The sequence below is a fragment of the Onychostruthus taczanowskii genome, unplaced genomic scaffold, assembly GCF_017590055.1.
Source record: "Onychostruthus taczanowskii isolate IOZ18803 unplaced genomic scaffold, ASM1759005v1 scaffold6, whole genome shotgun sequence".
Classification (NCBI taxonomy): domain Eukaryota; kingdom Metazoa; phylum Chordata; class Aves; order Passeriformes; family Passeridae; genus Onychostruthus; species Onychostruthus taczanowskii.
The window spans coordinates 17,518,070-17,539,966 of NW_024503679.1; the positions used below are offsets into that span (position 1 = coordinate 17,518,070).

At 51.8% G+C, this 21,897-nt stretch overlaps 2 protein-coding genes and 1 long non-coding RNA gene across 5 annotated transcripts; all 3 read right to left on the reverse strand.

Moving 5' to 3' along the window:
- Positions 1-5,823: 5,823 nt before the first annotated feature.
- Positions 5,824-9,307, reverse strand: CALML4 (calmodulin like 4). 3 transcript variants are annotated; one of them, XR_005953713.1, is made up of 6 exons: positions 9,055-9,088; positions 8,802-8,832; positions 7,577-7,717; positions 6,716-6,904; positions 6,280-6,544; positions 6,068-6,167 (listed from the first exon to the last, which is right to left on the reverse strand). XR_005953713.1 is itself a non-coding variant. In XM_041418703.1 (5 exons), exons 1-5 carry the CDS (start codon positions 9,055-9,057, stop codon positions 6,070-6,072), a joined length of 462 nt encoding a protein of 153 aa, XP_041274637.1. In that variant the 5' UTR covers positions 9,058-9,109; the 3' UTR covers positions 5,824-6,069. The 3 variants fall into 3 exon arrangements, 2 of the variants coding, with proteins under 2 accessions (XP_041274637.1, XP_041274638.1); XM_041418703.1 differs by lacking the exon at positions 6,280-6,544 and having other exon boundaries at positions 5,824-6,167; positions 9,055-9,109; XM_041418704.1 differs by lacking the exons at positions 6,280-6,544; positions 8,802-8,832 and having other exon boundaries at positions 5,824-6,167; positions 9,055-9,307.
- A 1,986-nt stretch (positions 9,308-11,293) lies between these two features.
- CLN6 (CLN6 transmembrane ER protein) lies at positions 11,294-19,363 on the reverse strand. Its single transcript, XM_041418460.1, has 7 exons — positions 19,275-19,363; positions 18,019-18,133; positions 17,424-17,522; positions 14,660-14,848; positions 13,949-14,004; positions 12,755-12,877; positions 11,294-11,694 (listed from the first exon to the last, which is right to left on the reverse strand). The coding sequence occupies exons 1-7, from the start codon at positions 19,361-19,363 to the stop codon at positions 11,406-11,408; spliced, it is 960 nt and encodes a 319-aa protein (XP_041274394.1). The 3' UTR covers positions 11,294-11,405.
- Positions 19,364-21,070: 1,707 nt separating this feature from the next.
- Positions 21,071-21,891, reverse strand: LOC121343434. The gene is made up of 2 exons (XR_005953706.1): positions 21,683-21,891; positions 21,071-21,547 (listed from the first exon to the last, which is right to left on the reverse strand). It is a non-coding gene; the product is annotated as an uncharacterized LOC121343434 (long non-coding RNA).
- Between the last annotated feature and the right edge of the window lie 6 nt (positions 21,892-21,897).

The following is a 21,897-nucleotide window of genomic DNA, read 5'->3' on the forward strand; positions in this document are numbered from 1 at the left end:
GGACAAGATGTTCCATTTTTGTGGAGTGAAGCCCCAGATCCCAGCTGAGGAATGACCTGTGGGACAAGATGTTCCATTTTTGTGGAGTGAAGCCCCAGATCCCAGCTGAGGAATGACCTGTGGGACAAGATGTTCCATTTTTATGGAATGAAGGCCCAGGTCCCACCTGAGGAATGATCTGTGGCACGAGCAGTTCCATTTTTATGGATGAAACCCCAGGTCCCACCTGAGGAGTGATCTGCAGCACAAGAACTCCCATTTTTTTGGAGTGGAGCCCCATGTCCCACCTGAGGAGTGATCTGTGGCACGAGATGTTCCATTTTTGTGGAGTGGAGCCCCAAATCAACACCAAATCCCAGCTGAGGAATGACTTGTTGAGGAATTCATTGAGGAAATGAATTTGATTTGGACAAGATGTTCCCTTTTTATGGAGTGGAGCCCTATGTCCCACCTGAGGAGTGATCTGTGGCACGAGAAGTTCCATTTTTATGGAATGAAGGCCCAGGTCCCACCTGAGGAGTGATCTGCAGCACAAGAAGTCCCATTTTTTTTTGGAGTGGAGCCCCAGAGCAGCGCCTCGCTGGGCCTGGAGGCTTTTGCTGCTCAGAGCTTCAGTCCTGCTCAGACAACCTGAGCTGTTCCCAGCCGTGTGTCATTGTCACCTGGTGGGGCTGCCCTGTTCCTCCCCATCCTGCTCTTTCAGTGGCTTCCAAAATTCACTTTTCCCTTGGAGTTCTTTGGATTCCCCGGATTTGATTCCTGGTTTCTTTTCTCATTGTTTTTTAAGTTGTGCATGACATAGGAAATTTTTTTTTTTTTTTTTTTTTTTTTTTTTTTTTGGGTCATTTGGGCTGATCCGTTCTTCTTAAGGAGTGGAATGTGTAAATAGCTGGAATGCAGATTTTTTTCAGGAGATTCTTTAAAGTCAGAGAAAGGGGGAGGGAAGGAAGTGATTCTCTTGTGTCCCAAAGTCCATGTCAGAGAGAGTAAATATTTCCTCTGGTGTGAAAAATATTTTTATAACTGGTTGAAAGTGCAGGTATTGAGTTTATCAGGAAAAAGAGAGTTAAGGAATACTAAAATTAGCAGATTCTTGTCTGAATTTTTTTCATGTCCAAAAAAACTGTTGATTGCAAATAGTTGCTTCAAGCATTGACAAGGGCCACCTTTTGCCTATGAAGTCGTCTCAAAAAAAAAAAAAAAAAAAATATAAATCTTGCATTGATTAAAAAAAAAGGAAAAAAAACAGTAAAAAATTTTAAAAAAAACTGAGAAAAAAAGCAAAAAAAAAAAATCTTTAATCCAAGTAGCATTAGGTATTGCTGTCTGATCAGTTGTATGGTTATTTGAAAGGTTCACATGATGTGGCATCAAAAATTGTTTTTAGTGTTTTTACAGCATCCCTCTGCCACTAAATAGTTGACTTGAATTTTGGAAAAAGGAAACTGTTGGTGTTTATATGTATATGTGTGTGTATATATGTATTTATAGATCCGTGTGTGTGAGTTCCAGGTGAGTTCAATAGTTTTTTCCCATGCATGTGTATTTCATACATATCTGGCTGATATATTCTATTTCACCATACACCGATTTTATAATTTATTAAATGTCAGTTAAAAAAAGAAAAAAAAAAAAAGAAATAAAAGGATAGAAAATGGGAAAGACTTATTTTTGAAACGGTCTGATTTTGAAGTGATTCAACCTCTGCTAGGAATGTCTCTTACCCAGTTTAGGAGAAGATTTTTTGTGGATAAGCTGGAGGATTTTTCTGGAATTGGGGATGTGAGTGCCGTGGTTTGCCTGGAGCCTGCGTGTCCCAGCTCCTGGAGCATCCAGCAGGAATTGGGGACTGCTTACAGCTCCTTTCCCTCCTTGCATGGAGCCTGAGAAGGGTGAGCCCAGGAGCAGCAGGATCAGAACCCCATCCATGCCCTGGAGATGGAACTTGGCAGTGCTGCTGTCCTGGATTTGGAACCTTGGGAACGGCAGCTCGGCTTGGTGCTCCCATTCCCTGTGGTCCTGCTGGGAGAAAGGCTCCAGGTCCAAAACCCTGACAGTGCCATGGGAAATGGGACGTGGTGGCATCCTGGGATTTGGGAATGGCAGCTCGGCTTGGTGCTCCCATTCCCTGTGGTCCTGCTGGGAGAAAGGCTCCAGGTCCAAAACCCTGACAGTGCCATGGGAAATGCCTGGGATTTGGCACTTTGGGATAGGCAGCAGCATTCCCTGTCCCTGTGATCCCACTGGGAGGAAAGCTCCCTGTTAATCCCGTGGGAAATGGGACGTGGTGGTGGTGGTATCCTGGGATTTGGGAATGGCAGCTCGGCTTGGTGCTCCCATTCCTGTGATCCCACTGTGGGGAAGGCTCCAGGTTCAGGGCTGGCATTTGTGACCTGTGCCCTGCAGCCCTGCGGGATCCATGGCCCGGGATCATTCCCGTTCCACACTCCAGCATTCCCGAGGCTGGAATTCCTCTGTGCCTGCAAGCCCAAGTGAGCCCTGCTTGGTGCTCTGCTTCTCCCCATTCCCTGCCACAGTCATTCCCAAAGAACTCCTAAATTCCCAGATAACTCCCAGCCTCTGGCTCTGTGGTCTCCAGCTCTCCAGTGGGGGCCTGGGCCGTGCTCCTGGGAATTGTGGGTGGGATTGTCCTCGGGGTGTGCCACGGGAGGAGCCAGGTGAGCACAGCCATGGCTGGGGGGGTTCCACACATCTGGGCAGTGCCTGGGATGTGCACATCTGCCTGGGGGATGTGCACGGGTTTGGGATGTGGCACATGGCTGGGATGTGCACACATCTGGGATGTGTTCACGTGTTTGGCATGTGCACAGATGTGTGGGGGTGCACACGGCTCTGATCTTCACACACCTGGGATGTGCACACACACCTGGGATGTGCACACACACCTGGGATGTGCACACACCTGTGGGATGTGCACACACATCTGGGATGTGCAGACACACCTGGGATGTGCACACACATCTGGGATGTGCACACACACATCTGGGATGTGCACACACACCTGGGATGTGCACACACACATCTGGGATGTGCACACACATCTGGGATGTGCACACACACCTGGGATGTGCAGCCACCTGTGGCACATGCACACACGTGTGTGGGACGTGCACAGGAGTGCCTGGGGTGTGCACTGACCTGTGGGATGGGCACGTGTGTGTGTGGGGGACATCCACACGTGTTTGGGGTGTGCACACACGTCACACCCACACACTGGGATGTGCACGTGTCCCACACACATTCACACATTTGGGATGTGCACACACGTGTCACACTCTCACACTCACACCTGGGATGTGCACATGTGTCACACACACGTGTCACACACACAACACTCATGTTTGTGATGTGCACACGTGTCCCTGCAGCAGGAGCAGGGACAAGGAGCTGCAGCTGCCTGGGAGCCCCTGTGCCATCCTTCAGGAGCTGGAAATTCCCCCTGAGCCATCCCAGAACCGCCCCTGCAGAGGGATGGAACAGAAATTCCCTTTCCCCTCCCTGGAGGATCCCACAGGTGGGGAGGTCCGAGAGTTCCTTGGATTCTGCAGGAGCTGCAGAGCCCAGGAGTCTGAGGAGAACGTTGGTCCGAGAGTTCCTTGGATTCTGCAGAGCCCAGGAGTCTGAGGAGAACGTGGTGAAAATTCATTCTTTTTGCAGTTGAGCATTTCAGGGTTTGAAGCCCGTTTTAGTGGGGAAGGTTTTGGTTTAGCAGTGTGATTTTTATTTTATTTTTTTTAAACAGAACTTAGATTTCTAACGAGGGAAACTCACTGGTGGTCCCCGAAAGTGCTGCTGTTCGTGAATTAACAAAGGGGAAAAAATGTAAATAAGGACAACATGAAAATGGCCATGAATTCCATGAATGGAAAGCTCTCATCCATTGCCTTAACCCTTTTCTCTTCGTTTTCCTTAGGGCATGCCAAACCAATCCATGGATTTACAAATGTACAGTAGCCCAATGTCAGTTTGTGTAAAAGTACCGAGTGAAAATATTTATTATATGCATTGGAAAAGAAACAAACCAAACCAACCCTGGTTTACCCACTGAATGTTCCCTGTTTCTGTGGAAATCCTTCGACAGAATAAAAAGCATTCGGATATTTTGTGTTTCCTGAGGGGGGAAGTGGGAACAGAGGGTTTTCCTGGGTGTTTTTTGGGGCTGGAATGGGTTTTTTTGGGGTGATTTGGTGCTGCTTTGTCCTGGGGGGTGTGTGAGGGGCGGCTCCTCCCTGGCAGCTTTTCTTTGGGAATGTTTTCCCATCCTGGAGCAATCCCAAGGGACTGGGAGCTGCTGTGTCTGCAGGAATGGGGAAGGATGAGGCCAGGGATGGATGGGATCCCTTGGAATTTGGGAACAAATTCTCAAGGAATTCCTTGTCCCATCAGCTCCACAAAACCTTTCCTGGATCCAGGAGAGCTCTGGGATCCAGGAGCAAACCCTGGCGTGGGCAGAGCTGCGTTCCCAGCTTTGTCCAAACTTTGGGGTGAACAGGATGGGAGAGGAGCAGGGAAATCCCACCTGTGGCTCTTTCCAGCTGCTCCTGGTTTTCCTGTAGGGCCGAGCTCTTTGTAACTCTGATTTTCAGGTTTTTCTGGAGTATTTCCTTCCCCTGGAGTAGGAAGAGCTAATTAAGGGTTGAAGGGTGTGGCCCTGTCACTTTTCCATGGAGCAAAGTTCATTTTCCATGGAACAAAGTTGATTTTCCCTGGCAAGAAGCTGCTCAGAGAGCCTGGAATGTGGGGATCCCAGTCTGGGCTCCCTGGGATTGGGGTTGCTGGGAGAGCACAGGGATTAGAGCATGGATCAGGATCTTTTCCTTCACTGCAGGAATGAAATCCCTGGATCTGCTCCCATGCCTTGTGTAGAGTTCAGCAATGCCATTTAATTTTCCATACATTTCCCCCATGTTTGGTGTTCCATGAGGATAATCCCTATTTTGCCCTCACAGGGACACTGCTGTGGATGTGGGAGGTTGGGATTTGTTGGGATTTGCTTGGATTTTAGGGGTTTTTTCCAATTTCTTCCCAGCTTTGTGTGGCATTCCTGGGTGGTGGCCTTGGAGCATTCCAGCTCTCTGCAGGGATGGGTGAACCACAGAATTCTGGGATAATTTGGGCTGGAAAGGACCTTAAATCCCATCTCATTCCATGGCCAGGGACACCTTCCACTGTCCCAGGCTGCTCCAAACCAAATACAGCCTGGCCTTGGACACTTCCAGGGATCCAGGGGCAGCCACAGCTGCTCTGGGAATTCCTTCCCAATCCCTTGGATCTGCTGTGGCTGCCAGGATTTAATTCCTGGTTATTTCATTGATGGAGCAAAGAGGAGATTCAGGATTTAAAAAGGGGTGGAGGAAGAGGAGCCAGAGCAGATTTATGGGAATATTGGAGTTTTCCAGGTCGCTGCTTGTGCCACCATCCTGTGAAACCTCCCAGCTGAATCCAGGGAGAGCAGGGGGAAATTCCAGACGCCCCTTTGAGGACCTGCTGAAGGCTCTGAGATCCAGGAGGGACAAAAACAGGGATCAGAGGGGGTTTAATCAACCTGGAAAATGAGGATCAGAGGGGATTTCATCAGTCTGGAGTAGGGGAGTCTTTCCTGGTGTGGAAAAGGTGAGTTTTCCTGGGGAGGTTTTTCCTGGTGTGGAAAAGGGGAATTTTCCTGGCCCTGTTTTTCCTTTATGCAGACACCAAACACCTGCTGGGCTGTGCTGACTTCCTGCAGAACCAGGAGACCTCGACCTTCTGCCACAATCCAGTATTTAAATGCTTTTTAAAATCATTTTTTTAAAGCTTGACACGTGTTGTCACACTCAATTTATTTCAATAACAGTTGTTATTTCTATAATAACATATATATATAATAATAATAATATTATTTCTTGTTTTTCCAGGAATCAGGGGGAAACCTATGGAAGTGTCAGCACTAAATGAAGGCAAAATCAGGTTTTGAAAGGCAACTGATGGTTCCTGAGTCTGATTAGAAAGTGGGAAAAATAGAAATAAAAGCCCTGCAGGTGCTGCTCTCAGCAAATCCCACTCTGGGTTTCAGTAGTCGACCGAGGGAAGGCAAATGTGGTGCACAAATTCCTCGTATTTGATGGTTCCATTTGGCCCAACTTTGGCTTCTCTTAGCAGGTCATCCACTGAAAAAACGGGAAAATATCGTTGGGATGGGATATTTGGGGGTGTTGGGGGGCTCAGAAGGAAAGCAGCACTGCAGGGTTTGGGGTTTGGGGGATTTTTGTTGGCAATCACCTCTGGGATCAGGTGAGAGTTTCAAACTGGCATCAGCCAGCACCTGGACTTTAATTCCATGTAAAATCCTCTGCAGCAGGGATATCCATCTTTTTGAGTTCCACAGAGAGGGAAAAAACCCCACAAATTTAGTCCAGGTGGGCTTTTGGGTTTATTGTGCCCCTCTGAGGCAGATTTTTGGACAAACTGGAGGCGTTTGTGGGTTTTGCCTCTTTTTACTTTGGTGTCTCCTGCTGGCACGGGCCCTTCCTCATCCCAGAGGCAGCTGCAGAGGAGGAGAAGGAAAAGAGAGAGGGAGAAGAGGAAGGAAAGGAAGAAGGAAAAGAGAGAAGAGGAAAGGAAGAGGGAAGGGAAGGGAAGGGAAGGGAAGGGAGAGGGAAGGGAAGGGAGAGGGAAGGGAAGGGAGCGCTTGGTCCCAGGGGGAATTGCAGGGCACCTTCCTCGTCGGAAAGCTTCTCCCCCAGGCGGGTGAGCTTGGCGCGGAGCTCGGGCGCGGCGATCACTCCTCTCTTCTGCCGGTCGATCATGGCCAGCGCTCTCAGGATCTCCTCCTCGGGCTCCTCCTGCTTCATCTGCCTGTACATGATGTTCAGGAAGGTGGAGAAGTCCAGCTCTGCGTTCCTGTCTGGGAAAGGGAGGGCAGGTCCTTTGGGAATGGCTCCGTTTGGGGCTGGACCCAGGATTAAACACCCTCCTCCTCCTCCCCCAGTTCCCTTTCCTGGGGTTCCCTTTCCTGGGGTTCCTTCTCCCTGACCTTGGGGTTTCCTTTCCCTGTCCCTGATCTGGATCAGGGCACGTCACAGCTGCGGTTTTTCTCCTAAAATCCCATTTAAAGCTCTGTTCAATTTGTGCTCTGAACTCAGATCCTGAATTTTTAATCCCCTCCGCCACCTGATCTCACAATTCCTTTGTTTTTGTGCTTTGTTTTTCACACAGATCTTCAGCTGAACATCTTTCTGTGCTCTTTTTGTTGGCCTGGACAGTTTCCCACCCTCCAAATCCATATAAAATATGGATATGTTTTATGTTTGTCTCCTGTTTTTTTTTTTTTTTAGGGATTTTAATGGCACTGTTTTGAGCAGTTTCCCAACCTCCAAATCCATATAAAATGTTTGTCTCCTGGTTTTTTTTAGGGATTTTAATGGCACTGTTTTGATCCGTGGGCTGGATTTAACACATCACAACAGCTTCTGGAGACTGCTCCGGGTGGATGTTCCCTCCTGGAACATCCCAGCTCCAGAAAAACGGGATTTTCCCGTGTTTGATGCCCGTTTTGGTGGCTGTGCAGGTAGCTCACCGATCCTGTGCAGCTGCAGGTGCCTCTGCACCTCTCCCGGCGTGGGGCTGGCGCCCAGGCACTGCATCACTGCCAGCAGGTCCGAGGCTTTGATCTTCCCTTTTTGTTTCTTGTCGTACAGGGAAAAACATTCCTTGAACTCTAATTAAGAACCAAACCTCGGTTAGCCGGCGGGATCCCGCTGAGCCCCGCGCCGGGGCCCGGGCAGGATTCCAGCCGGGATCCGCTTCCAGCGCGGGGGTGTCGCCTTTCCAGGAGGGTGATGGGCACGGGGGGGGGAACCAGGGGGAATTAAGGGTAATTAAAACCCCGAGCGGCGCTAATTGGGGCACTCCAGGCTGAGGAAGCGCGGCTGGGAGGGGAGAAGGGCTGAGAAACCGGAGGGGTTTGGTTAAAAGTGCTTTTCCTGCCTTGGTGGGGTGGGAGAGAGGAGGATGAGGGGGAGGATGAAGGAGAGAGGGGGAAGAGAAGGAAAAAAGGAGAAGAGGGAGAAGGAAAAGAGGAGGGAAAGAAAGTAGAAGGAAAAGTGGAAGGAGGGGAAGAAGGAAATGAAAGAAGGAAAAGGAGAGGAGAGGAGAGGAGAGGAGAGGAGAGGAGAGGATGGTGGAGGAGGAGGAAGATTTTGGAGGTGGAGGCTGCAGAAACCCGGCCTCGTTTGGTGCCATCCTTGTCCCCTCTGTCCCCAGCCCTCGCTGCTGGGGCGGCTGCAGCAGGCCGGGCTCCCCCAAGGATGCCCCGGGGGTTCCCGTGGGCGCCGTGGCCTCCCCCGGCCCGGCCGCCTCCTCCGCTCGGCGGAGCTGATCAGATTTGCAATAATGCTCTCATTAATACTCTCATTAATGCCCTAATTAATACCCTTATTTCAGCTTCCTTCGGCCGTTCCCGGAGCAATCCCAGCCCCGGGCGCGGCTCCCCTTTCCCAGGGCGGCTCGCAGTGGGAATTTGGATCCCCTGCGCTGCCTCCTTCCTCCTCCTCCTCCTCCTCCGGCTGCTCTTGCGCTGCAGCATTCCCCTGGACTGGGGAGATTCCCCTGGATTGGGGAGGTTTCCCTGGAATTGGGGAGGTTTCCCTGGATCCCGCAGAGCCGGGAGCAGGCACTGAGAACAGCGAGCCCACCCCCGCGACACTCTGGGGGGCAAAACGCCATTTTTTACATAAAACAAATTTAATCTCGTAATAATTAACGCTCGAAGCGGAACAAAAGCGGAACAAACCCGCACCTACCATTAATCTGATCCTGGGACAGGAACTTTGCCTGGAGCAGGAACAGAGAGAGAAAAAAAAAAGAAAAAAAACAAAAACAAACAAAAAAAACAAAAACAAAACAAAACAAAAAAAAACAACAAAAAAACCAAAAAAAACCAAAAACAAACAAACAAAAAAAAAACAACAAAACAAAAAAAAACAACCAAAGCGAGCGGGTTTAAAAATGCGATTTTGGGGCGCAGAGCGGGCGGGGGTCGCAGGCGTCACTCACCATTTTTGGGGACAATTCCTGCGCTCCGGGAGCGGCTGCGGCCACTTGCGGCTCTTCCCGGGGCTAAAGTCCGCGCGGGCGGGCGGAGGCTGGAATAAATCCCGCTGCCATGGCTACGGCAGCGCGGCCCGCCGGGAAAAGCGAATTCCCAGCCTCGGGATGGGCTCGGGGGCTCCAAACCACCGGGCTGAGCATCCCGAAGGAGCGCAGCCGGCACTGAGCTTGGCTGCTGGGAGAGGAGGGGGAGGAGAGTGCAAAAAAATCCAGAAATTCAAAATTTAAAAAGAAAAGAAACCCAAAAAATTAAAAAAAAACAACCAACCAAACAAAAACCCCAACAAACCAACAATTAAAAAAAAATCCAAAAATTAAAAAAAAAAAATCCAACAATTTCAAAAATTAAAAAAAAAATCAAAAAATTAAAAAAATCCAACAATTAAAAAAAATCCAAAAATTAAAAAAAAATCCAACAATTTCAAAATAAAAAAAAAATAAGAAAAAAAAAATCCAACAATTCTAAAATATAAAATTCCAAAAATTAAAAATATCCAAAAAATTTTTAAAAATTTAAAAATTAAAAATTAAAAAATTTAAAAGCTAAAAATTCCAAAAATAATAATAAAAAAATCTAAAAGTTAAAAAAAATCTTAAAATTCCAAAATAAAGAAACCCAAAAATTAAAAAAAATCTAACAATTAAAAAAAAAATCAAAAAATCCAAAAATTAAAAAAAAAAATTAAAATTCCAAAAATAAAAAATTAAAAAATCTAAAATTCCAAAAATCAAAAAAATAACAAAAAATTTCTAAAAATTCCAAAATAAAGTAATCCAAAAATTTAAAAACAAATCCAACAATTAAAAAAAATATTAAAAAATAAAAAAATCCAAAAATTAAAAAAAAATTAAAATTCCAAAAATAAAAAATTAAAAAATCTAAAATTCCAAAAATCAAAAAAATAACAAAAAATTTCTAAAAATTAAAAAAGAAATTGTAAAATTCCAAAATAAGAAAATCTAAAAATTAAAAAAAATAAATTAAAAATTGCTGAGGGCTCTGGAGAAGGGTGAGGGGATGTCTGCATTGCAGGAGGGTTGGTGGGGAAGGGGTCTGGATGTGTCCCAGGAATTCACGGACAGCCCGAGGAGGATGGGAGCTGTTTCCTGAGGTTTTATTAGGATTTCTGAGGTTTTATTGATTAGGATTTCACAGGCAGGGGGGGATGCAGCAGGCGTGGGGCACATCCAGAGCCAAGGACAAAAAGGAAGTGCCTGGGAGCTCTTCCCGAATGTTTTTATTCCCAATTTCCCCCGGAGATTTCCTCCTCCCTCCGTGGGAGCTGCTCAGCCCTGGCTCCCCTCTGGGGCTGGTTTTGGGGAATTCTCAGGGATTCTCGTGTCTGAGTGACAGCTGAAGCAGAGATCCTTGGAGTCCTTGATGGATTCTGGGGCAGGTTTTGGGGAATTCTGAGGAATCTTCACCCCCTGAGTGAGAGCCGGTGGTGCTGATGTACAGATCCCTGGAATTCACCCCCTGCCCGATGGATTTTGGGTTGTTTTGTGGGGAATTCTGAGGGATTCTCATGTCTGAGTGAGAGCTGAAGGTACTGGGGCACAGATCCCTGGAATTCACCCCCTGCCCGATGGATTTTGGGTTGTTTTGTGGGGAATTCTGAGGGATTCTCATGTCTGAGTGAGAGCTGAAGGTACTGGGGCACAGATCCCTGGAATTCACCCCCTGCCCGATGGATTTGGGGTTGTTTTGTGGGGAATTTGTCCTTTTGTGAGAGCTGAAGGTGCTGGGGCAGAGATCCTTGGAATTCACCCCCTGCCTGATGGATTTTGGGTTGTTTTGTGGGGAATTCTGAAGGATTCTCATGTCTGAGTGAGAGCTGAAGGTGCTGATGCACAGATCCTGGGAGTTCCCTCCTGCCCGATGGATTTTGTGTTGTTTTGTGGGGAATTTGTCCTTTTGTGAGAGCTGAAGGTGCTGGGGCAGAGATCCTTGGAATTCACCCCCTGCCTGATGGATTTTGGGTTGTTTTGTGGGGAGTTTTCCCTTGTGTAGGAGCTGGCAGTGCTGGGGCCCAGACCCCTGGAGTTCACCCCCTGCCCGATGGATTTTGGGGCCATTTGTGGGGAATTGGCCCCTCCTGCCTCATTCCTGTGCTCAGCAGTGAGAGCGAGTTAATTAAACCTAATTAATCCCCTCCCTGACCAGCCGTAATCATCACACAGCCACCACCACCACTCCGGGATTTATTCCAAACACACGGACCTACATTAGAAAAAAACTAGATTTCTTCTTCTTTTTTTTTTTCCCCCCCCCCCCCCCCCTCAAAAATACCAAAAGCTCAGAAACCGCCCTTGGCTGCGTGCAGGTTGTTCATGTGCAGGGTGTAGAAGGCCCAGGGCTCGGGGATGTAAATCACCCCGGGGTACTTTTTCCGGAGGATTTTGTCATTCCAGAGCCAGCCCACCCAGGCGGCGATGAGGAGCAGGGTGATGATGAAGGAGAGGAAGAGGAAGAGCCCGTTGCTGTCCAGCACCAGCCCCTTGCGCCGCTGGTGCAGCACCAGGGCCATCATGGCGAAGAAGGTGAAGATGTAGAGGATGAAGATCTGGCCCTCGGTCACCAGGTACCTGCGGGGGGAATTCCTGGGATCCCGGGCTGCTGGGAGGGCATTCCCAGCTCTGTGGGATCAGAGGTGATCCTGGGATCACAGGGAGGGCATTCCCAGCTCTGTGGGATCAGAGGTGACCCTGGTGATCCAGGGAGGGCATTCCCAGCTCTGTGGGATCAGAGGTGACCCTGGGATCACAGGGAGGGCATTCCCAGCTGTTCTGGGATCAGTGCTGACCCTGGGATCACAGGGAGGGCATTCCCAGCTGTTCTGGGATCAGAGGTGATCCTGGGATCACAGGGAGAGCATTCCCAGCTTTTCTGGGATCGGTGGTGATCCAGGGAGGGCATTCCCAGCTCTGTGGGATCAGAGGTGACCCTGGGATCACAGGGAGGGCATTCCCAGCTGTTCTGGGATCAGAGGTGATCCTGGGATCACAGGGAGAGCATTCCCAGCTTTTCTGGGATCGGTGGTGATCCAGGGAGGGCATTCCCAGCTCTGTGGGATCAGAGGTGACCCTGGGATCACAGGGAGGGCATTCCCAGCTGTTCTGGGATCAGAGGTGATCCTGGGATCACAGGGAGAGCATTCCCAGCTTTTCTGGGATCGGTGGTGATCCAGGGAGGGCATTCCCAGCTCTGTGGGATCAGAGGTGACCCTGGGATCACAGGGAGGGCATTCCCAGCTGTTCTGGGATCAGAGGTGATCCTGGGATCACAGGGAGAGCATTCCCAGCTTTTCTGGGATCGGTGGTGATCCAGGGAGGGCATTCCCAGCTCTGTGGGATCAGAGGTGACCCTGGGATCACAGGGAGGGCATTCCCAGCTGTTCTGGGATCAGAGGTGATCCTGGGATCACAGGGAGGGCATTTCCATCTTTTTTGGGATCAGTTTTGATCCTGGGATGCAGACAGAGCATTCCAGCTCTTTTGGGATCAGTTTTGATCCTGGGATCACAGGGAGAGCATTCCCACCCGCAGAGCAAAAGCTGCCCTAGGGGATGGAGCAGCTTTTCCTGGAGTATTCCTGGGAACTCCTGGAGCATTCCTGTGGCATTCCCTCCCCAGCCCAGGCACTCACCAGTAGTAGAGGCTGCTGGGCCCCACCAGGAGCAGGGCAGCCAGGGGCATCCGGCCCTGCTCCGCCGCCGGCGTGAAGCAGCCGGTGAAATAAATGAACAGGATCAGGAAAAACGGGATGTACCTGGAAAAACCGGCAATTCCCAGCGCTGGGATGAGCCTGGAAGGGATTGGAACTGCCCCAGATCCACCCCACACCCAGAGCTGCTCCTGTGCTGAGCCTGGGGATGGAGCAGCTGTGGGATTCCCTGCTGTGGGATTCCCTGCTCGGGGATTCCTGTAGCTGTGGAATTCCCTGCTCAGGGATTCCTGTAGCTGTGGGATTCCCTGCTATGGAATCCCCTGCTGTGGGATTCCCTGCTCAGGGATTCCTGTAGCTGTGGGATTCCCTGCTGTGGGATTCCCTGCTCAGGGATTCCTGCTGCCTCCCCAGGGCACAGCAGGGCCTGGGCAGGGGCTGGGTTTGTCCTGGGCTCTGCAGATCCAGAGAATTCCCAGCCTGGGCCAGGAAAAGCCCAGATTTGCTGATGAAGGCAAAGCTGGGCTCCAGTGCTGCCTTGGACAATTCCAGCAGGGCATTCCCAGGCTCCTGTGCTGTGCCTGGGACGTGGAGCAGGATTCCCAAACCCCTAGAGCCCTTGTTCCCTTTAAAGGGCTCCAAAGAACGGGGTTTGCTCCTTCCCAGCACTCCTGGAACCCCAAATCAGCCAGGAGGGATTTCCCCAGGATCACCTGGAGCGGATCCAGGCCCAGCCAGGCCCTCCTCTTGGGATACTTGGGGTGTTTGGGGTATTTGTTTGGGGTACTTGGGATCTTTGGGGTGTTTGTTTGGGATGTTGGGGTGTTTGGGGTATCTGGGGTGTTTGGGATATTTGGGATGTTTGAGGTGTTTGGGATATTTGGGATATTTGGGGTGTTTGGGGCACATCTGGGGGTGCTGGAGGAGGAACCTTCTGTGCACCCCTGGAAGGACAAGCTGTTCCTCTGGTCCTCAATCCCAAAATATCCCTGAGCAGAGGGGATTTTCCAGCAATTGCCAGATCCACCCTAATCTGGATCCTAATCCAAATCCAGCCCTGGCCAGCAGAACATTATCCCCAGCCAGCTCTGGCTTGGGTTTTTTTTTTCCCACTTTAAGCTCTGCCCTTCCCCCTGTGCCATCCCATAATCTCTGGACCTGCTGGGAATCACTCACCACATGGAGTGCCCCAAATACTCGTCGTAGTAGTAGAGCAGCTCGAAGGAATCGATCTGTGACAGGACAGGGGGAGAATCCCAGTGAGCAAACGAGCACAGCTTCATCACTCATTAATTCAGGTTTTAGAAACGCCTGAGCCCAGCTCAGCCCCTTCCCCAGGTCATTCATAAATTCAGATTTTGGAAATGCCTGAGCCCAGCTCAGCCCCTTCCCCAGGTCATTTATAAATTCAGGTTTTAGAAACGCCTGAGCCCAGCTCAGCCCCTTCCCCAGGTCATTCATAAATTCAGGTTTCAGAAATGCTTGAGCCCAGCTCAGCCCCTTCCCCAGGTCATTCATAAATTCAGATTTTGGAAATGCTTGAGCCCAGCTCAGCCCCTTCCCCAGGTCATTCATAAATTCAGGTTTCAGAAATGCTTCAGCCCAGCTCAGCCCCTTCCCCAGGTCATTCATAAATTCAGGTTTTAGAAATGCTTGAGCCAAGCTCAGCTCCTTACCAGGGTCTCAGGTTTGAGGTTCCTTTACCATTTATACATTCAGATTTTACAAACCCTGCTCAGCCCTCTCCAGGATCTCAGGTTTGAGGTTCCTTTACCATTTATGAACTCAGATTTTACAAACCCCGCACAGTCCCTTACCAGGGTCTTGGGTTTGAGGTTCCTCTATCATTTATAAATTCAAGGTTTACAAACCCCTTTCAGCCCTCACCAGGGTCTCGGGTTTGAGGTTCCTGATGATGGGGTTCTCCCTGACGGACAGGTGGTGCTGGTACCCGCTGAAGATCAGCCGGTGGTTCACCGAGTCTCCCACCAGGTGGATGCTGGCTCCCATCACGAAGGTGATGATGCTGACGTACACCATGGACCTGGGCAGGGTCTTGGGGGACCTCTCGATGAGCTGCAGGCACAGGGAGGGCGTGAGGAGGAGGAGGAGCCGGGACCTGGCAGCTCCTGCCCTCGATGGGTTTTGGGTTTTTTTTTTTGCCAGAGTGCTCAGAAATTCATCACCAAAACCTCCAAAATATCCTGAGTTCAAAGAGACCCAAAAAATCATCAAGTCCAACTCCTGACTGAACCCATGCTGGGGTCAAAGGCACAGGTTTTGTGTTTTTAGCACCAGGAGCTGATAGAGTTAGGCTGTGCTGAAGAGAAGGGATTGCTTTCTGCAGGCAAGGCACCTGTACCTCACCAAAATCCAATTTCAAGCACTCTGCCTTTCACTGAAAGTTGCTACTAAAACAGATCCCAAGAGTTTCATGTCATAACAGCAACAGATAGTCTTGGTTTATTGGGATAGGAATTAGAAATGGCATTAAGTGTCATTTTAAATGAACCCAAGCTAAATATTCTAAGACAAATATTGTCATTCTGCCAGGGTGCTTCAAATCATGTTTCACAGGCCTGGTTTTAAGCATTGTCCTTAGGTTTTAAGGACCTCAGGTTTTAAAGGTATAAACTCAGCAAATCCCTTTTTCTAAAAGATGTAACAACCTGTCCTGCTTTAGGGCAACTTTGGGAGGAAAACCTCTAAAGGGGTTTCTGCTGCTCTCAAGCCCAAAAGTTCGTTTGGTTTGCTGTTAACGAGGGTTTCCTCATTAAAAGGCCGTGGTTCTCCTGCCTCCGGAGAGGATTGGGAGGTTGGATGTGCCCTCCAGTGGCAGCAGAGCCTCCAGCACAGAGCTCCTCATGCTTCCCATCCTGTCTGGACACTTCAGGATCCCCCAGGTGAACATTTTGGGGTTCTGCTCCCTTTCTTCCCAAGGGAATGGGACTCAGCTCCACAGAGAGCTTCAGGATCCCCCAGGTGAACATTTTGGGGTTCTGCTCCCTTTCTTCCCCAGGGAATGGGACTCAGCTCCACAGAAAGCTTCAGGATCCCCCAGGTGAACATTTTGGGGTTCTGCTCCCTTTCTTCCCCATGGAATGTGACTCAGCTCCACAGAGAGCTTTAGGATCCCCCAGGTGAACACTTGGGGTTCTGCTCCCTTTCTTCCCCAGGGAATGGGACTCAGCTCCACAGAGAGCTTTAGGATCCCCCAAGTGAACACTTTGGGGTTCTGCTCCCTTTCTTCCCAAGGGAATGGGACTCAGCTCCACAGAGAACTTTAGGATCCCCCAGGTGAACATTTTGGGGTTCTGCTCCCTTTCTTCCCTAGGGAATGGGACTCAGCTCCCCACAGTTTGACCCCACAGCCAGGAGGAGCCGAGTGCCACAAAACCACTCGGGGCAATTTTTGGGCACCACTTTCAGTGCTGGGCTCTCTCCCTGCCCCATCTCGAGCACCTGAGGCTGGCTCCAGCCTTGGAACAGCAGCAGGAATTTTGGGATGCAGCTCCACACCCAGCTTCCACAGCAGGAAAGAGCTCCCGAGGCAGATCCCAGCTCCAGGAGTTTTCCAGCTTTGGCTGGGTCAGCTCTGGGATCAGCCAGGGCCCCCCCCACTCCCTAAATCAGCTTTGCAGCCCTCCCCAAGCAGGGAAAAGCTCCTTATTTGTGTTTAATTTTGACCTCATTTGGGTTTAATTTGGAGGCTTAGCTTTCCCTTCCCCTGGAGCTGCAGCAGGGACGTCACAGGAGGACAAGGAGAGCACAAGGTCCTGGAGGGGACAGGAGGCTGGGACACGTCCCTGGGCCAGGGAAATGCATCCTGGACTTTCCTGTGGGTGAGCCCTGCAGAAATCACCTGGGAAGGGTCAGCTCCCTCCTCCTGGATATTCCCTTTTTGCCCCCAGCCTCGAAATCCTCCCGGAATATCGAGAGGGAATCATTTCCACCTCAGGCCATAAGTGAATTCCCAGCTAATGAAGGTTAAAATAGATTTATAATTGTTTTCTCCTGAAGTGTTTAATGAGAAAAGATTCCTAATGATCTGACAGGGCTTCACCTCATGAATGGTTTATGGGATCCAGAGGTTGGCAGCTGGAGCCAGATAAATTCCAGCTCCAGCCACAATTCCAACGTCAAAGATCAAATGTAATTAAGCTCTGAACAATTCAGAAAATCCACTCTGCTTCCAGATGCCTTTTAAGCCAAGGGTGGATGTTGTCCTAAAAATATCATTTGGGAAAAGGGCTCTGACTCCTCCCAGAGCCAGAATTCCAGGGGGAAGTGATTTGCTTGGGATATACAGGAAATTGAGGTGCTCTTTAAAAGGTGGCACCACAAATCCTTCCTGGAGTGAGAAACTCTTCCTAACTGGAAGGAATTTGGGAATAACCAACATCCTAAAATCCTCTGAGCCTTTGCAAAACCAGGAATGGAAAACCCTGAACATTCCCAGGTTTACCTTCAGCTCTGACTCCCCCTGGGGCCAGAATTCCAGGGGGATTTGCTCTGGAAATTGAGGAGAGGCATTGCAAATCCTCGGAACTCTTCCTTAGTGGCAGGAATTTGGGGATAACCAACACCCTCAAAACCTCTGAAACTTTACAAGATTGGGAATGGGAAAACCCCTGGACATTGCCAGGTTTACCTTCAGCAGCAGGAAGGGGGTGATAACGTTGTAAGCCATGTGGAAATAATCTCCAGCACTGGGTTTGTTCAGAGGAAACCATTCCAGAGGGAGGATGATCTGAGGAGAGAGGGAAGAGCAGCACATCAGCGATCACGGGAGAGGGAAAAGGTCGGGATTGCTTGGGAATGCTCAGCTGGGCTTCCAGGGGGTTGGTAGGGACCAAGCTGGGCAGCTCATCTTGGAGCAAACTTCCCAAAAATCACCCTCTGGAAGTTTTCACTCCCAGCCCTGCCTGGTGCTGGCAAGGCATTTGGAACTCCTGGATCTTCCTGAACTTTCTGACAGCTTCCAACTCGAAAAAATTCCATTGAAATGGAACGGCCACTCCTGGAAGCTGCAGCCCCAGGCTCTGGGATAGAGGCAAGGAATGGGGAAGAGCAGGAGGAACCTCCCAGCTGTGAAACAAAGGTGTGGGAGAGAGAACCGGGAACAGCTTTCCCAGAGGCTGGAGCTGGCTTGGCCAGAGCGGGGCAGTGGTCCCAGCTCCTCCAGGACACCCCCCTGGCTCAGGGGACAGCCCTGGGGACCCCCCTGGCCCTGTCCCCCCACTCACCATGGCGATGGGGCGCCCAAAATCCAGCACCCAGTTCTGCAGGGTGAAGTAGAACCACAGGTCCAGGTGGAACGGGGACGTCTTGAAGGTGTCCTCAGCCTTCACTGCCCCGTGCCTGGAGGGGACAGAGGGACACGGACCCCTGGAGCAGCTCTGGGAGGAGGCAGAGCTGTCACCCCATGCCAGAGCTGCGCTCCCCTGGCTCCGGGAGCTGCGGGATAACAGAGCTGAGGAGCAGGCAGGACAGGAGAGCACGAAGCTGTCGCCGTCCCTGACCCGTCCCTGTGGGGAGGCTCTTCCCGGTCTCTTCAGCAGGGTGAAAAGTGCTGAATTAAGTGCAACTATTTTTAACTTTTGCATGATGAGGCAAAATCCCAACTTCCAGGAGTTGAGCTGAGGGCTAAAAATGCGGCGCGGCCCGGCGGAATTCCTGCACCGGGATGCTCGGGATGCAGCGTCACCTTCAATCCAGCTCCCAGCACCCTCTGCCTCTGCCAAGGATCCAGCCCTGACGGAGCCCTTCCATGAAATGCCTCCCCAGCACCTCTGGACCTTCACCTCCCTGCAGGAAAAGAGGATCAATGCCTCTCCTGCTGCCGAGACCAGAACGGGATCAGCTGGAGCAGCCTCCAGCATGGGCTGCCCAAAATCCATGGAAGTGCCCCTGCCCATGGACTGACAGGATCCTTAAGGTCCTTTCCACCCCAAACCACTCTGCGATGATTCAATGAACCCCGAGAACTGGATGGTGAGGATGGGGTACCCTGGATGAGCTGGGAATGATGCAGCTCCCTGGAAGAGTCTGCCAAACCCTGGATCGGCTGGGATAACCCAGGTACGCCGGGATGCCACGGACAAAGCCGAGTGGGGGAACCTTGGGGGACCCCGACCCTCGGGATATCCCAGATCCCGATCCTCGGGATATCCCAGATCCCGACCCTGGGGATGTCCCGGACCCTGATCCTCGGGATATCCTGGGCCCTGATCCTGGGGATGTCCCGGACCCCAACCCTCGGGATATCCCAGACCCCGACCCTGGGGATGTCCCGGACCCCGACCCTCGGGATATCCCAGACCCCGACCCTGGGAATGTCCCGGACCCCGCATCATCCGGTGGTGGTACCCGGGAAGGGGCCGGGCTGTCCCGGGGGGCTCGGGGAGGGCTGAGCCGCGGGTGTTGGATGGGGTGAGGATCCCCAGTGAATCCGGGGTGGATTTTCCCGTTCCCGACCCCGCCGAGCCCCGTCCGCGCTCACCTGCCCGGGTAGAGCGGCCCGGCGGGCGGGGGCGAGCCCGGGGCCGCGGCCGGGAACGGCCGGCGCCGCGCCGAGCCGGCTGTGCCCATGGGCACACCGGAGTGCTCCGCGAGCAGAGCTGGCACAGAACGCTCAGGGCATTCCGTGCAAACCCACAGCTCCGATCCCCGGGTTTATTGGGAATGAGGAGCTGGAGCAAACGCTCCAGCCACGAGCTGACGCTGCTTTTCCCGAGTTCCCATTTCCCTGGGTCATTCCCAGTGGATGCCCCGCTCCGGTCCCTGCTCTCGGTTTTGGATGGATAAATCCATGGGGATGGGGTCACTCCCAGGCAGGGAGGGATTCGCAGCCCTCGGGAATGAATTTGGACTCGCTGGGGTTTGGAGTTTTGGGTCTAAACCGGGAGGTGCATCCTGCCATGGGCAGGGACGTTTTCCCAGGATTATCCCAGGTTGCTCCCAGCCCTGTCCAGCCTAGCCTTGGACACTTCCAGGGATGTGGCAGCCACAGCCAGGGCCTCCCCGTCCTCACAGGGAAGGAAGTCTGAGGCACCAAATCCCTCCAGGAGGGCTTGGTGTGGGCACGGAGGCTCCATCACCCCTGGGATGGGAGCTCCGTGTGCCACACCCTGTCCCCATTCCCTTAGGTGTGACATGGAATGGGAACAGGACAACCCCTGGGAGCTGCTGTGTATTCCACCGAGGAATTCTGGCCTGGAATTCTGGTCCCACCGAAGCTGAGCAGGCTCCCAGAAGCAGCAGAAGGGAGATCTTGGTCCCTCTCCAGGAGCAGGGGATTGTCCCCACGCCATCCCTGCTCCCCCAGCAGGACAGGGGGGACACCTGGGAAAATATTCCTGAAAAGTGGAGGAGGTCACCGAGATAACAGAGCCACTTAATCTTACCAGGACCCAGCTTGTCACCCTGAGCCTGACACGGCTACGTGGCTCTAAACAGGGCTGGCCACGGCCTGGCTCGTGTCCCCTCGTGTCCCCCGGGCTCTCCGGGCTCCGGCTGCTGCTCCATGAATAATGCACATCCCACAGAGCGCCGCGGCTCCGGTGTCAGGGCTCCAAGTTAAAAATTAACAGGGCTGAGACCGGATCCCCCGCAGGACAATGGTGCAGCAGATGGGGCCGGGGTGGTGTCCCCTTACGGCTGGTGGCTCGTGTCACCAGCAGCTGGGGAGGTGGCCCAGCAGGGGCTTGGGGTGACAGGTGTGTGACCAGGCTGGTGGTGTGTCCCCAAAACCTGGGGTGAGGGTCGTGTGTGTGCTGGGGGCACGGCTGAGGTGATGGGAGCTGCTGGTTCTGGCTTAAGAAACCCAAACTGAGCCAAACCCAGCCCAAACCAGCGCAGCTGAACCCAGCTGAGGACAGTCCAGTCTAACCCAGCCCAAATAAACCCAGCTCAGCCCGACCCAGTGCAGATGAGCCTGGCCCAGCCCAGCCCAACTGAACAAACTCCAGCCCAACCCAACCCAACCCAGTCCAACCAACCCAACCCAGTCCAACCCAATCCAGTCCAACCCAACCTAATCCAGTCCAACCCAACCCAACCCAGTCCAACCAACCCAACCCAGTCCAACCCAATCCAGTCCAACCCGACCCAATCCAGTCCAACCCAACCCAATCCAGTCCAACCAACCCAACCCAACCAAACCCAGTCCAACCCAACCAAACCCAGTCCAACACAACCCAATCCAGTCCAACCCAACCCAGCCCAATCTCACTCTCCACACTCCCTGACAGGAAGGGCAGCCAGGGAGGGTCACATTCAGCTCCCAGGGAACAGGGACAGGATTTGAAGACATTTACTTAAACTGCACCAGAGTTGAGGTTTAGGTTGGATTTAGATTGGACTTCAGGAGGAATTTCTCCATGGAAAGGGTGGTCAGGCATTGGAAGGGCTGCCCAGGGGGATTTGGAGTCCCCATCATTGCAGGTGTCCAAGGAATTCCTGGATGTGGTGCTGGTGACCTCGGTGGCCTCGGAGGTATTTTCCAGCCTCAGTGGTCGAGCAGTGGAAATGAGGATGAAGAGCTGAGCTGGGGACACGAGCGGTTGTCTGTGTTATTGTGTTTTGGGGACACTCGGCTGTGCCCTGGCAGTGCTGCAGATGCCTGAAGTCTGAGCTTTCCTGTTTCCCAGATTCTGTACTGCATTGTGTATAACTGAACTCCATATGAAGTGTCAGCAGCTCTCCTCACAGCTCGGTCAGACAAAACAATCCTTTTCCAGCCCCAGAACCAAGGACACCGCTGCAGCTTCAGGCCTAGAAAGTGCAAACAACAGCAAATTGAGGAGAGCAACCTGAGAGGATGGGACTGCACCACCTGGAGCTGCAATTGGACAATTAACCCCAACATGGAAATAGACCAAAACTTATAAAAAGTGTGAAACTCGTGACCTGGAGTCCAACTTGGGCGTAGCCACGGCCAGGCCCTTCCACTGCCCAAGGTGTATCCTTTGAAGGCCTTTTAGCAAACCCCTGCTTTATTCTTTAACCGTGCCGGGCTGTGTTCCGGGCAGCCCCTCAGGCCGCGCCGCCTCGGCCCGCACGCTCCGCAGCGCCTTTCCGCCGGGGCTGCCGGAACGGCCAGGCCGGGCCGCGGCTGCCGGCCG

What these genes read in the sequence shown, in the direction of transcription:
- CALML4 (XM_041418703.1), bottom strand. An exon ending in CCTGCAGCTGCACAGGATCG is followed by an intron (nt 6,905 to 7,576) that starts GTGAGCTACCTG and finishes TCCCTTTCCCAG; the next exon opens with ACAGGAACGCAGAGCTGGAC. An exon ending in GAAGCTTTCCGACGAGGAAG is followed by an intron (nt 6,168 to 6,715) that starts GTGCCCTGCAAT and finishes CCGTTTTTTCAG; the next exon opens with TGGATGACCTGCTAAGAGAA.
- CLN6 (XM_041418460.1), bottom strand. Translation starts at nt 19,363, where the DNA reads ATGGGCACAGCCGGCTCGGCGCGGCGCCGGCCGTTCCCGGCCGCGGCC. An exon ending in TATTTGGGGCACTCCATGTG is followed by an intron (nt 12,878 to 13,948) that starts GTGAGTGATTCC and finishes CGGTTTTTCCAG; the next exon opens with GTACATCCCGTTTTTCCTGA. An exon ending in CCCAGCAGCCTCTACTACTG is followed by an intron (nt 11,695 to 12,754) that starts GTGAGTGCCTGG and finishes TTCCCCCCGCAG; the next exon opens with GTACCTGGTGACCGAGGGCC.